This window comes from Aegilops tauschii, chromosome 7, assembly GCF_002575655.3.
Source record: "Aegilops tauschii subsp. strangulata cultivar AL8/78 chromosome 7, Aet v6.0, whole genome shotgun sequence".
Classification (NCBI taxonomy): Eukaryota; Viridiplantae; Streptophyta; class Magnoliopsida; order Poales; family Poaceae; genus Aegilops; species Aegilops tauschii.
Genome location: NC_053041.3, coordinates 202,390,116 through 202,415,787, shown reverse-complemented (window position 1 = coordinate 202,415,787; position 25,672 = coordinate 202,390,116). Strand labels below are relative to the sequence as shown.

The 25,672-nt window shown below is 46.4% G+C and overlaps 1 protein-coding gene across 1 annotated transcript in view; it reads left to right on the top strand.

Moving 5' to 3' along the window:
- The first annotated feature begins 22,718 nt into the window (after nucleotides 1-22,718).
- The window catches only part of LOC109743284 (achilleol B synthase), a 28,321-nt gene continuing 25,367 nt past the window's right edge, over nucleotides 22,719-25,672 (top strand). The window contains exon 1 of the mRNA XM_020302361.4: nucleotides 22,719-23,100. Coding sequence (XP_020157950.1) covers nucleotides 22,903-23,100 — 198 coding nt within the window. The 5' untranslated portion in view covers nucleotides 22,719-22,902. The remainder of the gene's footprint in view (nucleotides 23,101-25,672) is intronic.

Sequence of the window (25,672 nt, the reverse complement as noted above, 5' to 3'; positions counted from 1 at the left end):
AGTTCTTTTTCCGTGGTTTGCTAGTGGCCGCAATAACCTATTTTTTAAAACTAGGCCACAATAACCATGGGCTACATATTTACTGTAGTTACCATGGGCCTCCTATGTGTCATAGAAACAATGGGCCTTCTAAGGGCCGTAGAAACAATGGGCCTTCTATGGGTCGTATGATCGATAGGCCAAACATGGGCCAATAATAGACCGCATTATGGGTCGTAAACATGCTAGATTTGGAGTCGTCCGTTCATGGGCCGACAATAACGGGCCGTCGTTAATCGGTCGTATTTGATGATGCTATGAAAAAGACCCAACGGATTAACGGGCCGCAAACGGGCCGATTGTAACCACGGGCTGAATTTGGCCCACAAGCAGAAAAGGCCAGTAACGGGCCGTAAGTAACCGAATGCTAGAAATGAGCCCAAGAATAAATTGGCCCTGAGAAGGCCGAAAGATAACATGGGTTGGAAACGGTCCAATGGAATAATGGGCCGTTAATGGGTATAAAGCGGTACATTGTTCATTGCGGGCCAGATTCACCACGGGCCGTTAATGGGCCAAGAGTTACAAATGGCCTCGTATGGGCTAAAAGACATCATGGGCCATACATGGGCCGGAAGTTACAACGGGCTGGAATCATATTGGACGGCCCAAATGAAGCTACTAGGCTAAATTCCGATAAGCCGTAACGGGTGATACGTCTCCAACGTATCTATAATTTTTGATTGTTCCATGCTATTATATTATCCATCTTGGATGTTTTATGGGATTTATTATGCACTTTTATATTACTTTTGGGACTAACCTATTGACCCAGAGCCCAGTGCCAGTTTCTATTTTTTCCCTTGTTTCAGTGTTTCGCAGAAAAGGAATATCAAACGGAGTCCAAACGGAATGAAACCTTCGGGAAAGTTATTTTTGGAACGGAAGCAATCCAGGGGACTTGGAGTGCACGTCAGGGAATCAACGAGGAAGGCACGAGGCAAGGGGCGTGCCCACCCCCCTGGGCGCGCCCTCCACCCTCGTGGGCCCCTCGTGGCTCCCCTGACGTATTTCTTCCTCCTATATATACCAATATACCCTAAAACCTTCGGGGAACAGAATAGATCGGGAGTTCCGCCGCCGCAAGCCTCTGTAGCCACCAAAAACCAATCGGGGCCCTGTTCCGGCACCCTGCCGGAGGGGGAATCCCTCTCCGGTGGCCATCTTCATCATCCCAACGCTCTCCATGACGAGGAGGGAGTAGTTCACCCTCGGGGCTGAGGGTATGTACCAGTAGCTATGTGTTTGATCTCTCTCTCTCTCTCGTGTTCTTGAGGTGATACGATCTTGATGTATCGCGAGCTTTGCTATTATAGTTGGATCTTATGATGTTTCTCCCCTCTACTCTCTTGTAATGGATTGAGTTCTCCCTTTGAAGTTATCTTATCGGATTGAGTCTTTAAGGATTTGAGAACACTTGATGTATGTCTTGTCGTGCTTATCTGTGGTGACAATGGGATATCACGTGATCCACTTGATGTATGTTTTGGTGATCAACTTGCGGGTTCCGCCCATGAACCTATGCATAGGGGTTGGCACACCTTTTCGTCTTGACTCTCCGGTAGAAACTTTGGGGCACTCTTTGAAGTACTTTGTGTTGGTTGAATAGATGAATCTGAGATTGTGTGATGCATATCGTATAATCATGCCCACGGATACTTGAGGTGACATTGGAGTATCTAGGTGACATTAGGGTTTTGGTTGATTTGTGTCTTAAGGTGTTATTCTAGTATGAACTCTATGATAGATTGAACGGAAAAAATAGCTTCGTGTTATTTTACTACGGACTCTTGAATAGATCGATCAGAAAGAATAACTTTGAGGTGGTTTCGTACCCTACAATAATCTCTTCGTTTGTTCTCCGCTATTAGTGACTTTGGAGTGACTCTTTGTTGCATGTTGAGGGATAGTTATATGATCCAATTATGTTATTATTGTTGAGAGAACTTGCACTAGTGAAAGTATGAACCCTAGGCCTTGTTTCCTAGCATTGCAATACCGTTTACGCTCACTTTTACCACTTGTTACCTTGCTGTTTTTATATTTTCAGATTACAAAAACCTATATCTACCATCCATATTGCACTTGTATCACCATCTCTTCGCCGAACTAGTGCACCTATACAATTTACCATTCTATTGGGTGTGTTGGGGACACAAGAGACTCTTTGTTATTTGGTTGCAGGGTTGCTTGAGAGAGACCATCTTCATCCTACGCCTCCCACGGATTGATAAACCTTAGGTCATCCACTTGAGGGAAATTTGCTACTATCCTACAAACCTCTGCACTTGGAGGCCCAACAACGTCTACAAGGAGAAGGTTGCGTAGTAGACATCAACGGGCCGTGAGTTAGCGGGTCGTAAATGGGCTATATACGAACATGCCGTTAACAGGCTTTCCATGGGCCAGCCCGTTACCCTTTGACCAAGTTAAACGGGCCCGCCTTTTCACTGGAATGGGCCTCTGTTGGGCCGTGCCACGTGTCGATGTATCATAGGCGCCTCCTGTCCAATGAATGGATGACATCTTTCCCAACGGTAAGCCAACACGTGTTTCCTCCGGCCAATGAGAATTTTACACGTGGAAAATCCTCATTGGTCTGGGCTGTTAGCGGGTTATCAGATCCAAAACTAGACCCGATAGCTTAACAGCGACCCGTTACGGTGGATGCCATGTGTCGTTCACCCTTGACGAAAGCACTTCCATGACGTGCCATTTATCGTCATGGAAATGGACACTTCCGTGATGATAATTTTGGTAATGTCATGGAACACTTCTACGACAGCACAGGTATGACTATCTTGATTCTGTCATAAAATCGTCATGGATGTACATGCATGACAGAAAATGTGACCTACTATGACAAACACGTATCATCACGGAAGTGTATTTTTTTGTAGTGATATTATGATTATCTCTTCGAAACACTTGGCAATCTACTTCGGTGAATAGAACATTGAAACGAAATTGGCTAGTCTAGATACGAAAAGTAAATTGTAGCCAAGAGATTCAACGAGCATAATATTTTAGATGGAGCTATCATGGGAGATGGTCACCTTACCAAGGCCAACTACCTTACCCTTTGAGTTATCACCAAAAGTGGCATACTTTCGGGGACCATCATTTTCAGCGAGCTCATGAAACATGTCCTTGTCTCCGGTCATGTGATCGGTACATCCACTATCAAGAACCCATTCCTTTCCTCCAGCCAGGTAACCACGAAGGTTAGCCATAAGACCAAAGTGTCTCATTGACTCATCAAGATCAAAGTCACTGTCATCATCCTCATCATAATATCCATGTTCAACATCATCATGTGATTGATCATCACCTAGAGAGAGCGATTCATTAGATTTATGACCATGACAATGGGCATCTTTATGAATTTTAATGACTTGTGAAATGATGCTACTAATGACTCCAACATCTCCTTTGGCACGCATAAGGTCATGACGCTCAAATAGGCAATCACTAAATTTAGGATCACAAGGATTCATTTTATGAAAAGCAATGGACTTTTGAAGAATCTCATCTAGATTTTTAAGGAATAGTTTGGAAAGCATTCCTCAAGGTATCTCCATATAGTGTAAGCACATTCAAATGTAGGTAAGCTTACAAGCAAATTTCTAGGCAATCCTCTGATGATAAGATCAATAGTTCTAAGACTGCGGGTCATGTCAAGATACTCAACGGGGTAGGATGCAAGGGATCAATAGGAGGCGCACAAGGGCTAGTAATATACTTTTTCAAATTATATTCATTGAAAATCTCAAGCAACTCATTTTTTCAAGCACTATAGAACTCTCCATCAAGCATAGGCACTCTACGTCTAATACTCCCAATCGTAGACTCATCGATCTTCCTCCAATGGTGATTAAACCAAAGCAATGGAGATCAATGCTCTGATACCAATTGAAAGGATCGAGAAGAGGGGTCTAGAGGGGGGTGATTAGACCCTCAACAAGCAAAAGTGACAGTTTTTAAGTTCTTCAGGTTGAGGTGGAGTTTTAGCACAAGATTAAGCATTCACAATACATTTTGAGCAAGCATGGCAAGATAATGAGCAGTGAAAAGAGTAAAGCATGCTAGTTGCAAGAAAGTAAAGGGATGGATTGGAGTGTGCAAACACAATGAAGACACGGAGATTTTTAGCGTGGTTCCGATAGGTGGTGCTATCGTACGTCCACGTTGATGGAGACTTCAACCCATGAAGGGTAACAGTTGCATGAGTCCACGGAGGGCTCCACCCACGAATGGTCCATGAAGAAGCAACCTTGTCTATCCCACCATGGCCATCGCCCACGAAGGACTTGCCTCACTCGGGTAGATCTTCACGAAGTAGGCGATCTCCTTCCCCTTACAAACTTCTTGGTTCAACTCCACAATCTTGTTGGAGGCTCCGAAGCGACACCTAACCAATCTAGGAGACACCACTCTCCAAAAGGTAATAGATGGTGTGTTGATGATGAACTCCTTGCTCTTGTGCTTCAAATGATAGTCTCCCCAACACTGAACTCTCTCTCATAGATTTGACTATGGTGGAAAGATGATTTGAGTGGAAAGCAACTTGGGGAAGGCTAGAGATCAAGATTCTTGTGGTTGGATTGGAATGTCTTGGTCTCAACACATGAGTAGGTGGTTCTCTCTCATAAAATGAGTAGTGGAAGTGTAGGCACATTCTGATGGCTCTCTCACTAATGGAGAAGGAGGTGGAGGGGTATATATAGCCTCCACACAAAATCCAACCATTACACACATTTGACCCAACTGGGACGAACCGAATAGAAGAACTCGGTGAGACCGATTCAATTCAAAATGTGAACGTTAGGAATCTCGGTGGGACCGATGTGCTAGGGCTAGGGCAAAACCTCATCTCGGTGAGACCGATTGCTTGAACTCGGTGAGATCGATTTCAGCAAAGAGCAAACAGAGAGTTGGCCAAGCAAACTCGGTGGGACCGATTGCACATTTCGGTGAGATCAAAATAATTGCAACATGCAACAAATAGTTTGCAGGGCCATCTCGGTGAGACCGAGATTCGTATCGGTTAAACGAATTGTCTAGGGTTTTTGGCAGTGGCTAGGTCAAATGAACTCGGTGGCGCCGGATAGGTCATTTCGGTGGGGCCGAGTTTGACTTCGAGTTTTGGACATATTTGGAAGAGAAAGTGGCTGAGGGTTTTTGGGGCAATATCACTAAGCACTTGGAGCAAGTAGACCATTAAGCAACACCTCATCCCCTTTTAATAGTATTGGCTTTCCTATGGACTCAATGTGATCTTGGATCACTAAAATAGAAATGAAGAGTCTTGAGCTTTTTCCAACATGTGTCCTTAGCATTTTGAAGGAGTTCCACATCCTCTTGTCCTTGCCATGCCATTGTTGAACTTATCTAAAATACACTAGGTAAAGGTATTAATCCAACAAGAGATATGTTGACATTAATTACCAAAATCACCCAGGGAGCACTTGTGCTTTCTCATGTGGGCCTTAGTCCTAACAAAAAATTTCCTTAGTTCTGAAAAGAACCAAACACACATGTCAAAGCACTATAGGAAACAGCTACTTTGCCGTCTGCCATGGCGGACGGCAAAGGCTCGAAAGGCGGACGGCAAAGACCTTTGCCATCAGCCGCGGACGGCAAAAGGCTCCGGCAAAGAAGGCTACGGTAAACAGCTGCTTTGCCGTCTGCTTCCTGGCGGCGGACGGCAAAGGCTCTTTGCCGTCCGCGGCGGACGGCAAAGAGGGCGGACGGCAATAATTGCGCTGTCAGTCCGTTAAGTGGCTAACGGCAGACCTTTGCCGTCCGCCGCAGACGGCAAAGAGCCTTTGGTCTTTGCCGTCCGCCTTATGATGTCATGTACACGTCACTAGATGGCAGGTTCTTTGCCGTCTGCCACTGATGGCAAAGTGCAGGTTCTTTGCCGTCCGCCACGGACGGCAAAGTCTTTGCCGTCTGCCACTGTAGGCAAACTGACCAAATGGGTCAGCTCCCAGGAAGCACAGTTGGCTGCCACGTGGCTTCTTTGCTGTCCGCGGCAGACGGCAAAGGCTCTTTGCCGTCGGTGGCAGACGGCAAAGAGCCTGCATATTGTCTGTTTTTTCTGTTTTTTATTAAATCCCACAATTTGCAGCACATATCACATATATAAGTTTCATATCCAGCACATATCCAACACATATCTAGCACATATCACATATCACATATCCAGCACATATCACATATCACATATCCAGCACATATCACATATCACATCAGTTTCATCCATACACATTGTTCATACATAAGGAAGTTCCATCCATACACATTTTTCCATCCATATATATATTACAATGCAAAGTGTCATGAAGATAGCAAGCTAGATACAATGCAAAGTTTCATCAAAGGCACTCCATCATAGCAAGCTAGCTTCCATCAAGTGAATGAAATCTGCAAAATGGTAAATAAGAAAGTTAGAAATAGGTGACTAGAACAAGAAGAAGACTAGAACAAGAAGTATATGTCATTTATGAGCTAACTTAGGTGAAATGGATCATATATGAGCTAACTAAGTTGAAATGGGTTGTTTATGAGCTAACTTAGTTGAAATGGATCATTTATGAGCTAACTTAGTTGAAATGGGTCGTTTATGAGCTAACTAAGGTGAAGGGCATCGTTTTTGAGCTAAGTAAGGTGAAATGGGTCATTTTGGAGCTAACCTAGTTGAAATGGATCGTTTTTGAGCTAACTTAGTTGAAATGGATCGTTTTTGAGGTAACTAAGGTGAAATGGATCTTTTTTAGCTCACTTAGGTCAAATGGATCGTTTTTGAGCTAACTTAGTTGAAATGGATCGTTTTTGAGCTAACTTTGTTGAAATGGATCATTTTTGAGCTAATTTAGTTGAAATGGATCGTTTTTTAGCTAACTTAGGTGAAATGGATCATTTATGAGCTAATTTAGTTGAAATGGATCTTTTTGAGCTAACTTAGGTGAAATGGGTCATTTATGAGCTAACCTAGGTGAAATGGGTCGTTTATGAGCTAACCTAGGTGAAATGGGTCGTTTATGAGCTAACCTAGGTGAAATGGGTCGTTTATGAGTTAACCTAGGTGAAATGGGTCGTTTATGAGCTAATTATGCAATTTTTGACATAAGTAAGCTAAGTACATATCGTTTTAGAGCTAACTTAGGTAAAATGGATGGTTTATGAGGTCAGTAAGCTTATTAAGTCATTTTGGAGGAAAAGAAGCTAACTCTAGGTCATTATGGTAAGCATATTGGAGGAAATAAAGCTAAGTCTAGGTCTTTATGCATTTGTTAAGCAAAACACTAGAGAAACTTACCGTGATCAGGGAGGTGTAGGAGCGGGCTGGCTAGTGCCGGTAGCTGGAGAAGGATCATGCGATGCGTTTCTGGAGTTAAGCTGCACCAAAGATCATTTCCAATGTCTCGTTAGCATTATGACACTCAAATGTTAAGACTAGCAAGTAATGTCCATTCAAATTAAACTCACCGTGGTCCCAGGAGCAATCACTGGCATCGGCGGAGCGGTCTGACCGGTCTTCTCGCACACAGACTGCACATTTGGTTTTGACGACTCAGTCATACTAGTTAGTAATGAGACAAACACTACATGAATGTTTTGGCTAATCTGCAGAAGAAACTTACCACAAGGAGCTCGTACATGGCCCTTGCCTGCATGTCATTCCGTGCCCTCTCCTCCTCCATCATCTTTGTCGTCCTCTCCTCCAACTCCCGCTGCCTCTCCGCCGCCTCCGCCAGAAGTTTCTCCGTTCTATCTCTCTCACTCTGTATAGCAGCCTGCAACACCACTCACATGACCATTTGTAATCATTGATGGAAGCGCACACAATGTAATGGAGAAAGATAGCTGAGTACGTATCACTAACCTTGATGGCGAGTTGCACTGGCCGTTCACGAGGCCTTATCTCAGGAGCGGAGCTCGACTGGCGCGCCTTGATCTCTGGGAGAGTGCTAGGACAACGGATAAGTCCATCTCCAATGGCTATGGAGCCATGGGACCTCCCGCCACCAGATATCATCACCAGCTCTGGATCAATGGGACCCTGGCTCGGGTTAAAGTCCTCCCCTTTCCTCGCCTTCCCCTCATCTCTATATCTCACGAGCTTGTTGTGGGAGGAGATGTTGGTGAAGTTGTTTGCATCATCGAGGTCAGACTGAGAGAAAGCCTTGACTTTCTTGTAAGAGCCAGTGTGGGCCATGGCATACAGGTCGTACACCTCTGGCACCTTATCCGCCTTATTATGGCGTGCCTGAAAGAGAGAAACAATGAAAATTAGTAACTAAAGGGCTCAAGCTAGCATGATGAATGAATTGCATGAATCATGAAGCAAACCACATACCCAGTTGCGCCCGAACTGATATAAGTTGGAGCTGCCTTGATGGTGTGGCACACCTTCCATTTGGGCACGTTTGTCCTTGGCCTGGTTGTGGAGGGCTAGCCATTCTTGTGAGCACCACTCATCGACCAACACCTCCCAACAATCCATCCGATCCGCACACCATCTCGGAGGCGCCTAAGTTAGCAAATAGAAACTTGAGCGCTACGGCTAAGAATTACTAAATGAAGGAACTTAAGTAGAAGGCCTTAAGAATTACCTTCATGTACTGCTCCTTACTCAGGAACTTATCGCGGCACGCCGGCTTGGTCTTCTTGATACCACGCAAGGCGTAGTAGTCTCGAACAGCCTGCACCCGAGCCTCGTGCCGTAAGTTCTGGAGTAGGCGCTTGCAGACGTTCTCGATAACATTTGCGCACTCCTCCTCGTATCCCTCCTCACACCTGTAGAATGTCTGCAATCAAATGAGACAATATTGATTAGTACAATTAATAACTAGCTAGTTGAAGATTTTGAAATGTGTAAAGGAGAAATTACCCAGAACGTCCTGATCACCATGTCTGCCCTCGTGTCGCACACGACACCGTCGATAATGACATCCGGCGGGGCCGGGGCAGCCACGTAGTGCTCCCAGCTCAACCCAAGCTCTGGAAGCCGACCCTCACCAGGCAACGTGACAAACCCCGGGAAGTTTTGCCGGCAAAGAACTCCAAGGACGGAGTTGGGCCGGCGGACACTATGATGGTGGTCCCAACCCCTGCAGCATGACAAGGCCAACGCATTAGTTATTTGAAGAAACGTGAATGCAGAAGGTACAAAAATATTAAATGCACTTACGTACCTCTCCCCATCAGGGAAGATCAACCACCTCTGCTCGCGAGTCGCCGGCACGGACGGGAGCCGTGTAGCACCACGCTGGTAGACGGTGCCACCCTCCTCCTCAAGATCAGTCGGCTCCCCGCCATCATCAGCATGGCCACTCGGCTCCTCGGGCTGATCCGGCCAGGTACCCCATCCGGACGTGTGCTCCTCCGGGGTCTCGTGGGCCGAACTCTCGTGGGCCGAAGGCCAGTCGACCCGAGGCTCGTGGGCCCAAGACCCGTGGACCGGAGGCTCGTGGACCGGAGTCCGTGTAGCCTCCTCCTCGGACGAGTCCACCCTAGCAGTCACGTGCTCGGGTGAAACAGCTGGGGGTGGCGGCGAGGAAGGCTCCCTAGCAGTCACCCTACCTCCTCTCCCGCGACCACGTGCCCCACCTCCTCTCTTCCTACCTTGTCCCCTGCTGGGCACCGCGGTGGACGAAGAAGGGCCCGGCGGTGTGGACATACTGTCCAGCAACGCTCGGCGAAGAGGTACGTCTGGAATCGAAGACCTCAGACCACGCGCCGAGGAAGAAGGGGCCTTGGCGCGCTCCCGACCAGCGCCCACCATCTTTCAACACCTGCCATGACAAACAGTAAACGAAATTAGTACAACATAAAAAAAAGACCGACATGAATAATAATATGTGTATCACTTAAGTGTATCATCATCAAGTACAACATTAAAAAATTTAATACCTGACACTACTAATAATCTCGATCAGTATCATCAATAAATGCATAATCATCATCATCACTATAATCAATGACGGGCTCATAGGGTTCAGTGGCATCAACATATGCAAGGCCACCTTGACGTAATCGGTCAAGCAATGACAGGTCATCCGCAGCAGTAACCTCTTCTTGTTCCGGCTCTTCTTGTTCCTCCTCTGGGGTGATGTCGGATTCACTGTCACTGTCTACTTCAATGTTTTGGGGTGAAGTATAGCGGTTCTTGAAACGCTTTTTGGAAAGACGTGTCTCTTGGAAGAATTCTCCTTCATATGTGTCTGGGTTAATGTGAGGTTCATAATCCTCTTCCTTTGGGGGAGATAGTCTAGCACGTGGCGGCACTTCATAAACGACTTCCCAACCTTTCAGATTTGGATTAGTTTGGCAGGCCCACGGTAGATAGAATACTTGGGTCGCCTGTTGAGCCGTAATATAGACATCAGGAACATCTAAATGGGTGCTTTGGTTGATTTCAACTAGCCCTATATGTTCATGAGTTCTTCTAGTCTCCTTCGGCTGAAACCAATAACATTTGAAGACTACGACATTCGGTGGGTTTTCACCATAGAATAGAAGTTCATAAATTGCTTCAACTCTCCCATAATACTCGGTACCTCCTTCGCCGATAGCAGATACACAACAATTTGTAGACTTTCGGTCGGCCATAGATAGCTCTTTGCCATAGGTACGAAAGCGATACCCGTTGATGTCGTATTTGTCAAATGAACGGACCTTATAGTCAAAACCATTAGCGACTTGTCTCAATTCGGCGTCCATAGACTCTGAATTAGCCTACAAGTTTAATATGAAAGGATTGTTGCATTACACACAAATTAGCGAATGAAACCGGGATAGCCGCCTACAAATTAGCCTACAAGTCTAATAGAAATTACCGTTTGTTTGAACCAAGAGATGAAACCGGGATAGCCGCCACCTTGCTTTGCGAGAAGCTCATACTCTTCGACAGAATCCTTTTGGATCACCGCTCCATACGAGAATAAGGCGACGTATCGACTGTATGAAATATCCAGGAATAAGAGCAGTTCAAAGGAAATAGAAGTTGCGAAACTATGTACCGAGAACTTACTCGATGTACGGCCGCACTTCTATCAGGTTGTTGAAGATATACAACGAAATGGTCCGCCATTGTTCGTTATCCAAAGATACTGGATTTGAAACACTGGCTGGTGCGAGATTCCCTTTGAATAGGCTGAGGTTGGATCCACCCTTTTTAGGGTCGTCAGCATTGTACCGAGGCTTCGGATTATGCAAATGACGATTTTTGGCTTCGTAGTGTGCTGTCACGAAGTTTGCCGCCTCCTCAGTGATGAATGCCTCAGCCATCGATGCTTCAATTCTACGTTTATTTTTACATTTTTGTCGAAGCGTCTTCTGCATCCTCTCAGTTGGGTAGCACCAACGATTTTGCACGGGCCCCCCCAATCTTGCCTCGGTCGGGAGATGCAAAATCAAATGTTGCATTGGATTAAAGAAGCCCGGTGGAAAGATCTTCTCTAACTTGCAGATCAACTCCGGCGCCAACTCTTCCATTTCTTCTAGCACGCTAGGCGATAGTTCTTTCGCACAAAGAACACGGAAGAAATAGCTGAGTTCTGCCAGTACTAGCCATTCATCCTCAGGGATGAAGCCACGCAACATCACCGGCATTACCCGCTCAATCCATATGTGCCAATCATGACTCTTGAGACCAAATATCTTCAATTTATCAAGACTGGCTCCCCTCTGTAGATTCGCTGCATACCCATCGGGGAACATCAACTGCATTTTCACCCACAAGATAATTTCCCTCATAGCCGGCCTTCCAAGATTGAACCATGCCTTTGGCTTCGTCCAGTTCTGCTTTCCTTTCGGTTCTTTCATGTTTTGTAACGGCCTATCACATAGCGCCTCCAGATCGACTCTAGCCTTAGTATTATCCTTTGACTTCCCATCTATGCCGAACAATGTACCAAAAAGTGCCTCGGCGATATTCTTCTCAGTGTGCATCACGTCGATGTTGTGTGGGCAAAGGAGGTCTTTGAAGTAAGGCAGATCCCATAAGCATGTTTTGTGAGTCCAGGCGTGCTGAGAATTATACCCCTTGAAGTACCCTGGACGCTCGGGATCTGGCTCGAGAGCGTTTAACTGATCCAGGGTCTGTTGGCCTGTCAATGCATGTGGTGCAGAGTTTTTGACAACTCTACCTCTGATGAAGTTCTTCTTGTCTTTCCTGAACTTATGGCGAGGATTCAGGAACTCTCTATGCATGTCGAAGCAAGAAAACTTGCGACCGGCCTGAAGCCAACGAAACTCAAGAGCTCCCTTGCATGTGGGGCACGGGAACCTTCCATGCACACACCAGCCAACGAATAGCGCATACGCCGGCAAGTCATGCGTCGAGTACATGTACCAGACACGCATTATGAAGTTCCGTTTGCTATAGGCATCGTATGTCTTGAACCCATTATCCCAGGCTTCTTGCAATTCGTCCTTAAGCGGTTGCATGTACACATTCATATTTTTCCCCGGATAGTTGGGCCCTGGAATTATCAACGTCAGGAAAATGTTCTTTCTTTGCATAATCTGTCCAGGGGGGAGATTGAGTGGAAAGACAAATACGGGCCAACAACTGTATTGGGCTGCCGTCATACCAAACACACTGAACCCATCCGTGCTGATGCCGACTCGAGGATGCCTCGGATCTGCCGCTTTGTCACCATGTAATTCATCAAACTTTTTCCACGCAACACCATCAGATGTGTGTACAATCATCAGATTCCCATCTGCATCTAGTTCGGTTCTTTTGCCCGTTTTGTGCCATGTCATCTGTCTGGCCGTCTCTTCGACCATGAAAAGACGTTGAAGTCTTGGTACGATTGGCATATACCGAAGAACACTAACGGGGATTTTGGTCTGTGTCTTCTCACCCATACCGTTGTCTACCACAACATACCTGGAAGACTTGCAAATGGGACAACAGTTCAAGTCCGCATAGTCAAGCCTAAACAAGACACATCCTTTCTCACAGGCATGTATCTTATCATAGGGCATCTTCAGTGCACGGAGGATTTTGTCCGACTGGTACAGGTTTGCAGGCATTACATGGCCTTTGGGTAGAAAGCGTCCAAATACTGTCATCATTGCATCGTAGCATTCTCTGCCCAAGTTGAACTGAGCCTTCAGAGCCATTACTTGTGAGATGGCATCCAACTGACAAAGCTCAGTGTGCTCATGGAGCGGACGTTTTGAAGACTCCAACATTTCATTGAAGGCCTTTGCAGATTCCTCCATCTCCTCGTCCGAATCCTGAGCATCATCAAAGTCTTGCACCATGTTTTCCATACCGGTACCATGCTCGTCGGTGCGACGACGATCCACCTCAGCTCGGTCACGTTGGGCAGACTCACCATGAAATGTCCACACCGTATAATCGGGCGTAAAACCACTCTTCTGCAGGTGTTTGCCCATTTCAGCCTCTGTCCTCTTTTCCCAATTGCCGCACCGTAAACAGGGGCACCAGGTTTTCCTCTGGCCATTTGCAAATGCGGCTCGCACAAACCCCTTGGTTTTTGTGAACCATTCAGTGCTCCATTTGTTCTGACCAGTGTGACCGGTGTACATCCACGCACGATCACTCATCTTGACTTTCAGAGCTACTAGACACACAACAAATATATATATATAATTCACCATGTATGTATTCATCAGTTGATCTACTTTGTCAATTTTATTACGTCCATGCAACCTACACTCTAATAGGTAATGATAGGTCCTAATCCCACCCGAGTATGTTTAGATTGGGTTCATTTTCCCATGCTATGCCCCGGATCCTACGCAAAATTTCGGCAGCACCTCCCCGCTGTTCTCCTGATACACGTCTCTGCAATAAACAGAGAGGATGTGTACCCGGAGAACAACAGGGGAGGCACTGACGAAATTTATGCGTCGGATCCGGAGCAAAGCATATGGGAAAACGAACCCAATCTAAACATACTCGGGCTGTCCATGGATAGCGTTGGACAATTCGAAAGAATCAAGGTTATAAATATGCAAATGCATGCATATTTATAACTATGACGCTTTCGAACGGGAGACACATATTGGTTACGCATACTGATGATTCAAGACACATATATATCTAGCTATCAAGTTTCATCGGAATAGATCAAATAATTAATGGGGGAGGAGGACATGTCATTTGTGCTCACCCACGAACGAAGGGGCAGAGCTCGTCAAACGCACGGCGAGGTCGTCGAACACCAAACCTCGCAGCGATGAAACAACTGCACATTTAAAACTACCCGATCAACACAATTATATATGATGTTTTTCATAACAAAATCGAAAGATATATGACCTAACTAATAATTCACAAATATATGACCCCGTCGGCTTCTGGAAGGCCAAAGAACACCTTTTCAGGGTCGGGGTCTCGGGGTCGGGGTGTCGGGTCGGGGTGCCGGGTCGGGGTCGGGGTGCCGTGTCGGTGTCGGGGTCGGGGTGTCGGGTCAGGCTCGGGGTCGGGGTGTCGGGGTCGAGGTCGGGGTCGGGGTGTCGGGTCAGGCTCGGGGTCGGGGTGTCGGGGTCGGGGTCGGGGTTGGGGTCTCGGGGTCGGGGTGTCGGGGGTGTCGTGTCGGGGGTCGGGGTGTCGTGTCGGTGTCGGGGGTCGGGGTGCCGGGTCGGGGTCGGGGTGCCGTGTCGGTGTCGGGGTCGGGGTGTCGGGTCAGGCTCGGGGTTGGGGTGTCGGGGTCGGGGTCGGGGTCGGGGTCGGGTTCTCGGGGTCGGGGTGTCGGGGGTGTCGTGTCGGGGGTCGGGGTGTCGTGTAGGTGTCGGGGTGCCGTGTCGGTGTCGGGGTGCCGTGTCGGGGTCGGGGTGCTGTTTCGGGGTCGGGGCTTCGGGGTGTCTCCTCCTCCTCCTCTTCTTCTTCTTCTTCTTCTTCTTCTTCTTCTTCTTCTTCTTTCTCCTCCTCCTCCTCCTCCTCCTCCTCCTCTTCTTCTTCTTCTTCTTCTTCTTCTTCTTCTCCTCCTCCTCCTCCTCCTCCTCCTCCTCCTCCTCCTCTTCTTCTTCTTCTTCTTCTTCTTCTTCTTCCCCCTTCTACTTAACCTAAACCTAAACTAACCTAAACTAAAAACCTAAACTAATTAAAACTAAACTATTTAAACTAATGAAACCTAAACTTAAACAGAAAAAAAACAAAAAAACAGAAAAAAAACAAAAAAACAGAAAAAAAGGGAGGAGGGGCTCACTGTGGGGGAGGGCCGGGGCGGGGCCGGCGACGGAGGGCCGGGGCGGGGCGGCGGGGGCCCGGCCGGTCGGGGGGCCGGGGCGGGGCGGTGGAGGAGGCGGGGCGGCGGGGGCCCGGCCGGCGGGGGGCCGGGGCGGGGCGGTGGAGGAGGCGGGGCGGCGGGGGCCCGGCCGGCGGGGGGCCGGGGCGGCGGGGGGATGGGGGGCGGGGGGCCGGGGCGGCGGGGGGATGGGGGGCGGGGGGCCGGGGCGGGGCAGTGGAGGAGGCGGCGGGGGGCCGTGGCGGCGCTGGGGCGCGGGGCGGCGGTGGGGCAAGGGCGGGGGGGGCGACGGGGCGGTGGGGCGGCGGGGCGACGGGGCGGCGGGGGCGACGGGGCGGCGGCGCGCGGCGGGCGGCGGCGGCGGCGGCGGGGTGGGAGGAGAAGGGCGAGGCGAGGACGAAGTGAGTAACGGGCGGGGGGTACCTGCCGTTAGGCAAGTGCCCTCTTTGCCGTCCGCCAGCCTTTGCCGTCCGCCTTTCTGCCTCTTTGCCGTCCGCTAGCGGACGGCAAAGAGGTGGGCCGTTAGGATTTTTTCAAACGAGCGGGGCGGACGGCAAAGATTATTTGCCGTCCGCTGGCAGACGGCAAAGACCAGGCAGATGGCAAAGAGTGTGTTTGCCGTCAGCCTTTTCTTTGCCGTCTGTTTATGTGTAGCTGATGGCAAAGAGCTTCTTTGCCGTCAGCTAGCAGACGGCAAAGATCTGGCAGATGGCAAATTAGCTGATTCCAGTAGTGAAGTATGGCAAGTGATCTAATGCCAATCATAACAAGAATTGATAAAAGATTATCTGGAGTGGTTGCATCCATGCCCATCTTTACTATGTGCACCTTCATGGTTGGTATGGTAATGGTAATGACATAAACAAAGAAAGGATATTGCCTTGCAAGTTGGAAAATGATTTGTAGACCAAAAAAGCAAGGAGGACTTGGTGTTCCGATTCTCAGAGTCCAGAATATTGCCTTGCTGATCGAATACTTACACAAATTCTACAACCTAACTGATCTATACAGAGGCATGGCAACTTGTCAAGTAAACAAAGGAAATTATATTCTTTTATGGGAGTAAACAATGGAACCCCGATCTAAACATCCACATGATGATCATTGATGCAAAATGCAGATACAAAATGCCACTGCCACTGCATATGTTCATTCATGTTACCATATACAACTAAAAGGCCTCGATAATGATACCACATGCTATCTTCATTTATCCTTAGTTCTGCTTCATTTTAGTTATGCTGTAGAAACCTAAGAAAGTGATAAACAAGCAAAGAAATTGTATATACTACAAATACTGGCAGTGATAACTAGCAAGTCCTTTTAGCATTAGGAACACTTACATTTGAGTTTGTTTTACGCTCTTCCTTTACCAAAGACCAAACGTTAAAAATGAAACAAACTATTTGTAATTAATCTCAAACTTCAAGTAATCCCTCAAGTTGTTAATCCCTCAAGTTCTAATATAACAATTTAACAAGAATATTATACAAGCACACTAGCCACGATGAACTCTAGTGATAAAAAAAGTGGAGGGGATGAACTCACCGAGGGATGAAGATGCAGGCGATGAACCCTAGCAATCCGTCGCTTCCGTCGCAGCCATCGCTTCCGTCGCCATCATCTCTTTCGCCGCCGCCGCCATCGAAGAAGCCCTAGCTCAAAATTAAATGAACTCCAATCAAATTGGAGGGCAACGAGCGGCGAGAGAGGGAGAGAGGGGAGAGAGAGTAAGATTACCTAACCACCGGCGAGAGAGGGAGAGTGGCGATGACGAGCGGGGAGAGAGAGGGAGTGGGGCGAGGGTGCCATTGCCCTGGATTTGACCCCCCACGGCCTCCTAATACTTGGGCTTGGCCCAATGCTAATTTTGAATTAATATAAATATAAATTTATCAGTATTTCCATTTAAAATAATATAAATTTGATAAATGCAAACTACAATATACTATAAAAAAGATCACCACCTAGAAAATAAAAAAAGAAAATTTTGGAAGTGTCAAACTACATATTTGAAGGCTCAAAACTACATATTTCAAGTTTCAAACTAAAAAGAAAAAAAAAGTAAATTTGAAGTCTCAAAGTACATATTTTAAAAAATGTCACTATTTCCATTTAAAATAATATAAATTTAATAAAAGTAAACTACAATATACTATAAAAAAGATCACCACCTAGAAAATAAAAAATAAAAAATTTGGAAGTGTCAAACTACATATTTGAAGGCTCAAAAGTACATATTTCAAGTTCCAAACTAAAAAGGAAAAAGGTAAATTTGAAGTCTCAAAGTACATATTTTAAAAAATGTCAGTATTTCCATTTAAAATAATATAAATTTAATAAAAGTAAACTATAATATACTATAAAAAAGATCACCACATAAAAAACTAAAAAGAATAAAAATTTGGAAGTGTCAAACTACATATTTGAAGGCTCAGAACTATATATTTCAAGTCTTAAACTAAAAACGAAAAAAAAGTAAATTTAAAATCTCAAATTAGTACATATTTTAAAAAATGCCATTATTTCCATTTAAAATAATAGAAATTTAATAAAAGTAAAATACAATATTATAAGTGCCAAACTACATATTTGAAGTCCCAAACAACAATATACTATAAAAATAATAATATAAGAATGTTCACATTGACAAAATAACAATACTGACGTGGGAACCAACAGCACGCCATAACTAAATATGATAGTATTGTCGTTACATGCTATTCCACGCCAGCACTATATTACGCTTGGTACAAATTGTTGATCCCATATACTTCTGACGCTCATCTGTTTTTCAACGCCACCACTATGCCCCTACTAATCTCGTACCAAATAAGCCAACGTCATCATTATTTAAAAAAAAAATGCTGACATTGGTTGGAAATGGCGCGCCACCAACAAAAATTATGGCTAGCACTTTGTTCACTAGTGGCGAGAGTATAAACCAATAGCGAACAAGTATGTTTGTCAAGCCTCACAAGCTGCCTGACTAATAGCTATACCATAGCATCACCCTCCTGAAAACTGAACCAAAAAACATTCATCACAATGCCTATGGAACAGGCAAGCATTACCTCGGGCCCGTGCTCGGAGGTAGGCTGCGCAGCCTTGTTGGCTTGTTGCAGTGGTAGATCATGGCCCTGGAAGCGCCGCGTTTTGTGGGAACAGGGTACTCATGAAATAAACGCGCACGCATTGCATTAAAAAAATCCTATTAGGCATCAATCACACACTCACATCAGAGTTTCAAAAACTGATTTATTTAGGGTAAAAGAACTCTATTAGGCATTGATAATTAGAGTACAGTTGGGGATTCTGGCAATACTCTAGGAAGCACTCCTATCAGGTACACTAATCCAATCACTCCCTAATCTCGCATAAGATGCATGATCATGGGATTGGGCGCTCTAATTGTATTGAGAAAAATAACTTTATAACTCGATTGCAAAGAAATAGATGCATTGGAAGAAAATAGATGCATTGGTACAATGACTCAGCCTCGTGCTTACCTGAGCGTTTCAAGGAAGTGTCCCCACGACCCCCTCAGCCCCCGCGTTGCTCCCGCAGGGGCAACTCGGGCGGCACCAACCCTAGCCCGCCGGCGGCCTCCCTCCCCCTTCTCCTCTACCTCGTCGCCACCGGTGGGGGTCGCCGGCAAGCCGCGCGGCCGCTGAGGAAGGTGGCGGCAAGGATTTGCCTGCTTCGTCGCTCGCGGGGGGCTCCGGAGCTGAGGCGGCAGCCTCGGGTGGTGGCGTCGCGCCGTCCTCAGCCAGCGGCGGCCGCGGGTGCTTGCTGACTGCCTTGGCCGCGCGAGCAGCAAGGTGGCGGCGAGTGGAGGCTGCTGGACGCCGAGCTGTGGGGGCGCCCGTCCAGATCTAACGCCTTCGCCTTCAATGCTCGGGTCCCCTTTCAGATCCGGTCTTCGGTCATCCCAGGCTGCCGGCACCGTGTTTGGAGCTAGGGCTGGGGGCGGTGTAGTGCCCGGAGAAATCTAGGCCGACTCAGCCGGCCACGACGGCGGCGATGCCCGCGGGCGCCGTCCCCTACCTGTAGGCGTCGTTTTGGTACTTCCCTCCCCCTTTTGCGTTTCTCCCCTGGTCGTTACCGAGCGAAAGCCAAAGTCCCTCTGGATTGGGCAGCAGCGACGCCCGTGGCGTCGTCAACTTCATGAAGGTGCCGCCTTTGGTGAGTTTTGGGGCGATGGCGAGCCCGCTCCGCTGGTAGGCGTTTGGCGGCTAAGCGATTGGACTCTGCGGTGTTTTGGGGCGCTGCTTATTATGTTCGCCGACTGTCTGGTAGCTCACGGTCATCTCTCCGGCGGTCGGCATTCAGAGCCCATTTGCAGGGGATTGGGTTCCCCTTCAGTGTGTGCCGTGGCCATTGTTAGGGGTGTGAGCTTGGAGCTGTTAATTGCAAACTGGGTGGCGCCTCTCTACTCCGCAATGGGCTTCCTCCATTTCAGTTTTGTCATCAACAGTCTCGCTGTGCATTTGCTTGTCCTCGTGTGCAGTTCCCTCTCAGTGCCCAGGTTCTCCTTTGTTGAGCCCGGCGCTGCATGTTGGCGGTGCTCTGGTTTGGTCTTCCCGGTGGCAACGGTGGCAGTTACTCATCTTAGCTCTTGGGAGAGCGTCTGTATCTTCCGACGGATCGGCGCCTCGTGCCAGGTGATGTGGCAGGGAGCCCCTTTCGGAGATGGAGGAGGTCGTATCCGTTTTGGCCGCAGCCCATGGAGCTGACAACGTATTACTTCCAATCTGCTAGTTGTGTCTCCTCAAGGCCTTCTTGGTGTCACTGAGCGATGGACTGCGATCGGTGGAGGGCTTCATCCTCTTCAAGCTGCTCTTGGGCTTTAGTTTTCTTCATCTTTGCTTGTAGGTTGTATGAAGCTAGCTAGCTGGTGCAGAGCACTATATACCTCTTAGCTGTTTTGTTTTTATATTCTTGTAAGTGGGTTGATGATGTAATACTGGCCGGTTATTGGCTTTGTTAGTTCAAAGCCAGGCTCGACTTGAGCCTTCGTTCTAAAAAAAAGTGCCCCCCAGCGGCGCTGTCACGAGGAGGATGCCCTCTGCTTCCACGTGTGATATGTATGTCGATACAATCTAAGAACACAATCTGCAAAAAAGAAAATCCTTTCAGAATCAAATACATTAGGTACATGTATACATTAGGTTTCAGTAAAAAAAATAGCTCACACTCATTCTGACACATCAACACATAATTTTGAAGAATAGCACAATCGAGTAGAGCTTATATGCTAGAATATGGGTACTATAAGTGAACAAACAAAAAAATCTTGATGATATAAAAAAGATTGCTCCAACAGTTTAATCGTGGAAGGAGACGTACCTGAGAACATCACGCCCGATGTTCGTGCAGGTGAAATCAGACTGCTCCAAGACCTCAAACCACTCGGCCAGAAGATGCACCAGCACCGCCTACCTCCCCAGCACGTTCACGATGTTTATGCTCTCCTTCTACTACACTATGACAGTCGTCACCGCCTCCACATCCTTCTCCGGCTCGCCGTAGGCGTTCTGAGCAGCGGCAGCAGGGAGGTAGGCCTGGGCGGGTTTGGCTCCACCGGAACATAAACGTGTTGGTCTCATACTAACCTGAGTAGCTGGGATAAAAACGTCATGGACAGAGTGCTCGCTAGCATGCAAACTAAACGGAGATAATCAAATCTATCAACAAGCGGAAGCAAGCAACTAAAAGAAGATAATTACGGTAGATCAAGTCTGACCAGGACAAGTAGATGATGCTTTGCTACTTAAACAGCCGTCCGGAAGATGGGCGGGGCGGAGGCATCTTGTTGGACGGCGACGAAGCCGCAGTGTGGTGGAAGACGTCGGCGGAGGAAACTAAAAAAACGAAACGACGTGGGCTTATGTGGTAGATTTTTTTTAAGGGAGGCTTATGTGGTACATTTCTTATTTATTACTAATGTGAAATGTGATTGAGCGATTTATGATAAGGTTAATTAATTTAGATTTGATCTTTAGAGATTGATGGTGATTAATTGTTTCACATAAATACATTACTAAATAACTTGCGCCCGCATGGAAAGTTCTGATCTGTTTAGATTTTTTTTCGTGGTGTGGGAGGTGAGACGAAAATAAACCGGTGAGAGAGGGTGATGGGAGGGGAGACGAAAAAATCAGACGAAAGTGAAAGGTGGGACGAAAAAACCCGGAACGAAAACTACCAACTGCTTCATTAGAAATAGAGATATGTATCCAATCTTCTACGTTTTAGTATGGTTGGATTTAATTTCTGTAATAGGTAGTAGAGTGTCAAACAAGACCTACCCGGGCCCGAGCCCCCTTCCAAGATTTATTTTTTATTTTTTTGCCAAATAAGCTGATCTTCGCTCTGCCGATCATCCGGCGTCTCCGATCACCGTAGCCTTTTCCTATGTCATGACATCCCCTAAAATTTGGTTCACCCAATCGTGTCATTGTTTAGCGTGGGAGGCTGATCATAAATCACATGTTTGGCTTGATGAACCTCTAGGTTTTATTTTTTGCTTTGCGTGTGGATGTTGTAACGACCACTACTATTTAAGAGCAATAAAGCAAGCCACGCTGTCATTCACAAAAACCAACACCTCATAATACCCGGGCGGTCCACGGAGGGGAACGTTTGGTTCCCGGGTACATATGTACCCTGTATGGGAAAAAATAGCAATTCAACAAAAACTCAAAAACTTCTGAAAATATTTTTGAAATAAACTTGACCTTTCATTGTAGTAGTGAGAAAAGTTTCATAAAAAGAAAATTCCTCTTTGATTTCTTTTCAAAAAAGACAAATTTTTGGTCAAAATAGCATGAATAGTAACCTATAATAGCAAACAATTTTTGTCTTTTTCGCGTTGGTTTGTTTTTTGGAAAATTTATATACTAGTGCGCAAGTAAGTCAAGTTTAATCTAAAAATACTTTTGAACTATTTAGACATTTTGTTTAATTATTTTAAAAAAATACCCCATATAGGGTGTATATACATGCGGAAGCCAAGGGTATTTCCGGGCGGCCCACACATTAAGTTCATCGAGCGCCCTACACACCTACTACCTGTCATCGTACTGCGGAATTAAAGGTGGTGCACTGCTACTATCTCGGGAAGCCGCCGCAAAAAAAATACTATATCGGGAAGCTTTCTGTCAGTACAGGCCGCAATGTATGGAAAAATTAGGAAGAATCGGGTTGTTGATTATGTTCATTCATTGCAGTCCGTGCGTGTCGACCTCATCAGAACTGGGCTGCCACACCGCAAACCTACAGTGCAACGGGAGGTGACCAAACCCCGGCCCTGTAGCACTCGCCCCAGAGCGCGACAGGGTAACAGCCGGTTTTCGACATCCTTGTTATTCAAGCGTGCCCACAGCATCAAATAATGCGTGCCTAATAAATCCCCTTGATGGCCCGTGCATGGTTCTCTGGGCCATCACATCACTTCATCGAGTTAGGTGGCGGGCAGGAGGCAGCTTCATTTCAACGTACGGCGCCTGCCCGTATAAAATCCCACAGGCTGCATATGGCTCTCCGTCCATAGCCGCAGAGGTGTAGAGTGTTTGGGGTTAGGGGTAGTGATCGATAGCTCAGCTCTGCTAGTCCAGCGAAGATGTGGAGGCTGAAGGTGTCCGAGGGTGGCGGCCCGTGGTTGCGGTCGGTGAACAACTTCCTCGGCAGGGCGGTGTGGGAATTCGACCCCGACTACGGCACGCCGGAGGAGCGCGCCGAGGTGGAAAGGGTGCGCCGGGAGTTCACGGACCGCCGTTTCGAGAAGAAGGAGTCGCAGGATCTTCTGATGCGCATGCAGGTATATTTACGTAGATGATCCTGCATGTCCTGATGCCAAGCTATATGCATGGGTGCACATGTATATCCATAGGAGACCTGAGATAAACGACATAAACTATATGCGTCGCCGGGAGTTCATGTCATTTTGCAACCATACCAAGTCGAAACGACATAAACTATGCATACGTAGTAACCTAAATATAGACGCAATTGCATCGAAAATAGATGATTGGGCATTTGATTAGCCTACATATCTTAGATGGACACGTTCTCTCTCTCTCTCTCTCTCTCTCTCTCTCTCTGTTTTCATGGTAGAAGCATATGAGTTTGGGTGTAGAATGAGAGAGAGGGTTTAACTAATCTTCCTTTTTTGTGATGCGTATGGTTAAATTGCTTTTTACATAAAATCCATCATGGATGTATGAGGAGGAGCGCAGTCCTCCTGCAGCGCCTTAGTTCTATTAATCTGTAATTAACAAGAATTCACGGATGGCTACAAGACGAAGTCTCCAGCCGCTACCACGATGGGGAAACAAACAGTGCGATCGCTGCGGCCTGATGCGGTTGATTCGGTTAGAATAAAAGTCAAAACGAAAGTTCTAAAATACCCCTGTAGATGGATGGTTGGATTTATCCGGCACTCCCACCTCTCCCTAGGGAGTACCAGGGTACTGTAAAAACTCTCATAAATAAATCACCCATGATTACGGTATTACCCCTAACATCAAGGTACTCCATATTTTTTTGAGATGGTACTCCCTAGGATCTGTATTGGAGTACCATGTATGATTATCCGTCAAATTAAGATGGATGGATGGCTCACATTCATTTAGCGGTACCGTAAAAGAGCTCTTGTTTATTTCTCAATCATATATCAATTTATTACAGAAATACTAAATAGAATGAGATTCCAATTTAGTACGAACTTGCTTCTAAGGGTGTGAACGCAGACTTCAAACAAAAATTTGTCATGAACCCTAATCCCAAATCAATATCATTCGCAAGAAGAAAAATCTCAAAATCGAGATGATGATCATGCGTGGCGGGGCATGTTGATCACAGGGTCATCACCACTGAGGGGATTAGGATTAGGCCACATCAGTTCACAATCCAGGTTATGCACCCGTGATGGGCATATCAATGGCCGCCGCCGGTAGTTGCGCCTACGCGAATTGGTCGGGGGATGACTCCGCCATGGGATACTGGCGCATCATGGATGTATGAGGGAGGAGCGCAGTCCTCCTGCAGCGCCTTAGTTCTATTAATCTGTAATTAATAAGAATTCACGGATGGCTACAAGACGAAGTCTCCAGCCGCTACCACGATGGGGGAACAAACAGTGCGATCGCTGCGGCCTGATGCGGTTGGAATAAAAGTCAAAATGAAAGTTCTAAAATACCCCTGTAGATGGATGGTTGGATTTATCCGGCACTCCCTCCTCTCCCTAGGGAGTACCAGGGTACTGTAAAAACTCTCAAACAAAGGTCCTTATATACAGCTAGGGTGTCATGAACGTTTTTACATGCACATGGGTCTGCTTCACTTTTTTTTGTCCACTGAACGTGCTGTTTGACATAATTTTACCCATTTGTGTCTTTCTGGCAACATGCCTGCGTGCTGTAAACTTGCATTTGCGATGTACACATGGACCGCATTTATTACATAATGTAAGTACCATATAAGGCTGGTCATAGTGGAAGTAACTTAGACTAGTAACATGCATATGTTACTAGTTTATGTTACTACCTCTATAGTGCATAGTATTATAGATTAGTATCATAGGTGGTCTCATTTATTACCATGCATGACACATAGTAGCACCACATTTATTATGTTACGGTATCTACCTATGTTACTATAACCATCTCTCTTCTTTAATTGTCTGCCACATAAGCATGTTTGCGAGTCCCAAGTACATGATACTACTTATGTTACCCCCACTATGGCCAGCCTAAAGTGCAATAAACATTGGTCGCATCGATAACATGTCAATTAATTTGGCCAATGATATGAAAACTTTGGGCGAATCCAACAATTTTTTTTTGTGACATGCATTAACATTTTATTAATTAATCTTTGATCAAAATATGGCACAAATACAAAGGGACCAATAAACCAGGACGGAGGTAGTGTAGTAGCATAACATTTATTCTAATATGATATCATGATATAATACCCAACCATCTTTTTTTTTCTTCATTTTATTTTATGCCACCTCACCCAATTTGTCTAGTTAACATGCATGATATACTAGATATGATATTCCCATTACGGGCAGCCTTTAGGCCTTCTCGATTAACGCTTTGTAGCATTAAAATCGCATGTTGAAGTCGTTAACCCTTCCTTTCCTCCGATGCATGCATGCAATAAACTAGTCATTAGATCCTTTCATCCCAGGGAATCAAGTTTGGAGGGGTGCGCATGCAACTATTAGAGCGAGTACAATAATGGGCTTATAGCTCGCTTATATGATACTTTTGACTATGTGAATAGGAGAGACATGGAAAAATGGTGGGGGTGAGCTCTCAATGCAAGAGCCTAACTATATGCGTACTTCTAGGCAAATCCAATAAATATGAAGAAAGTGATAG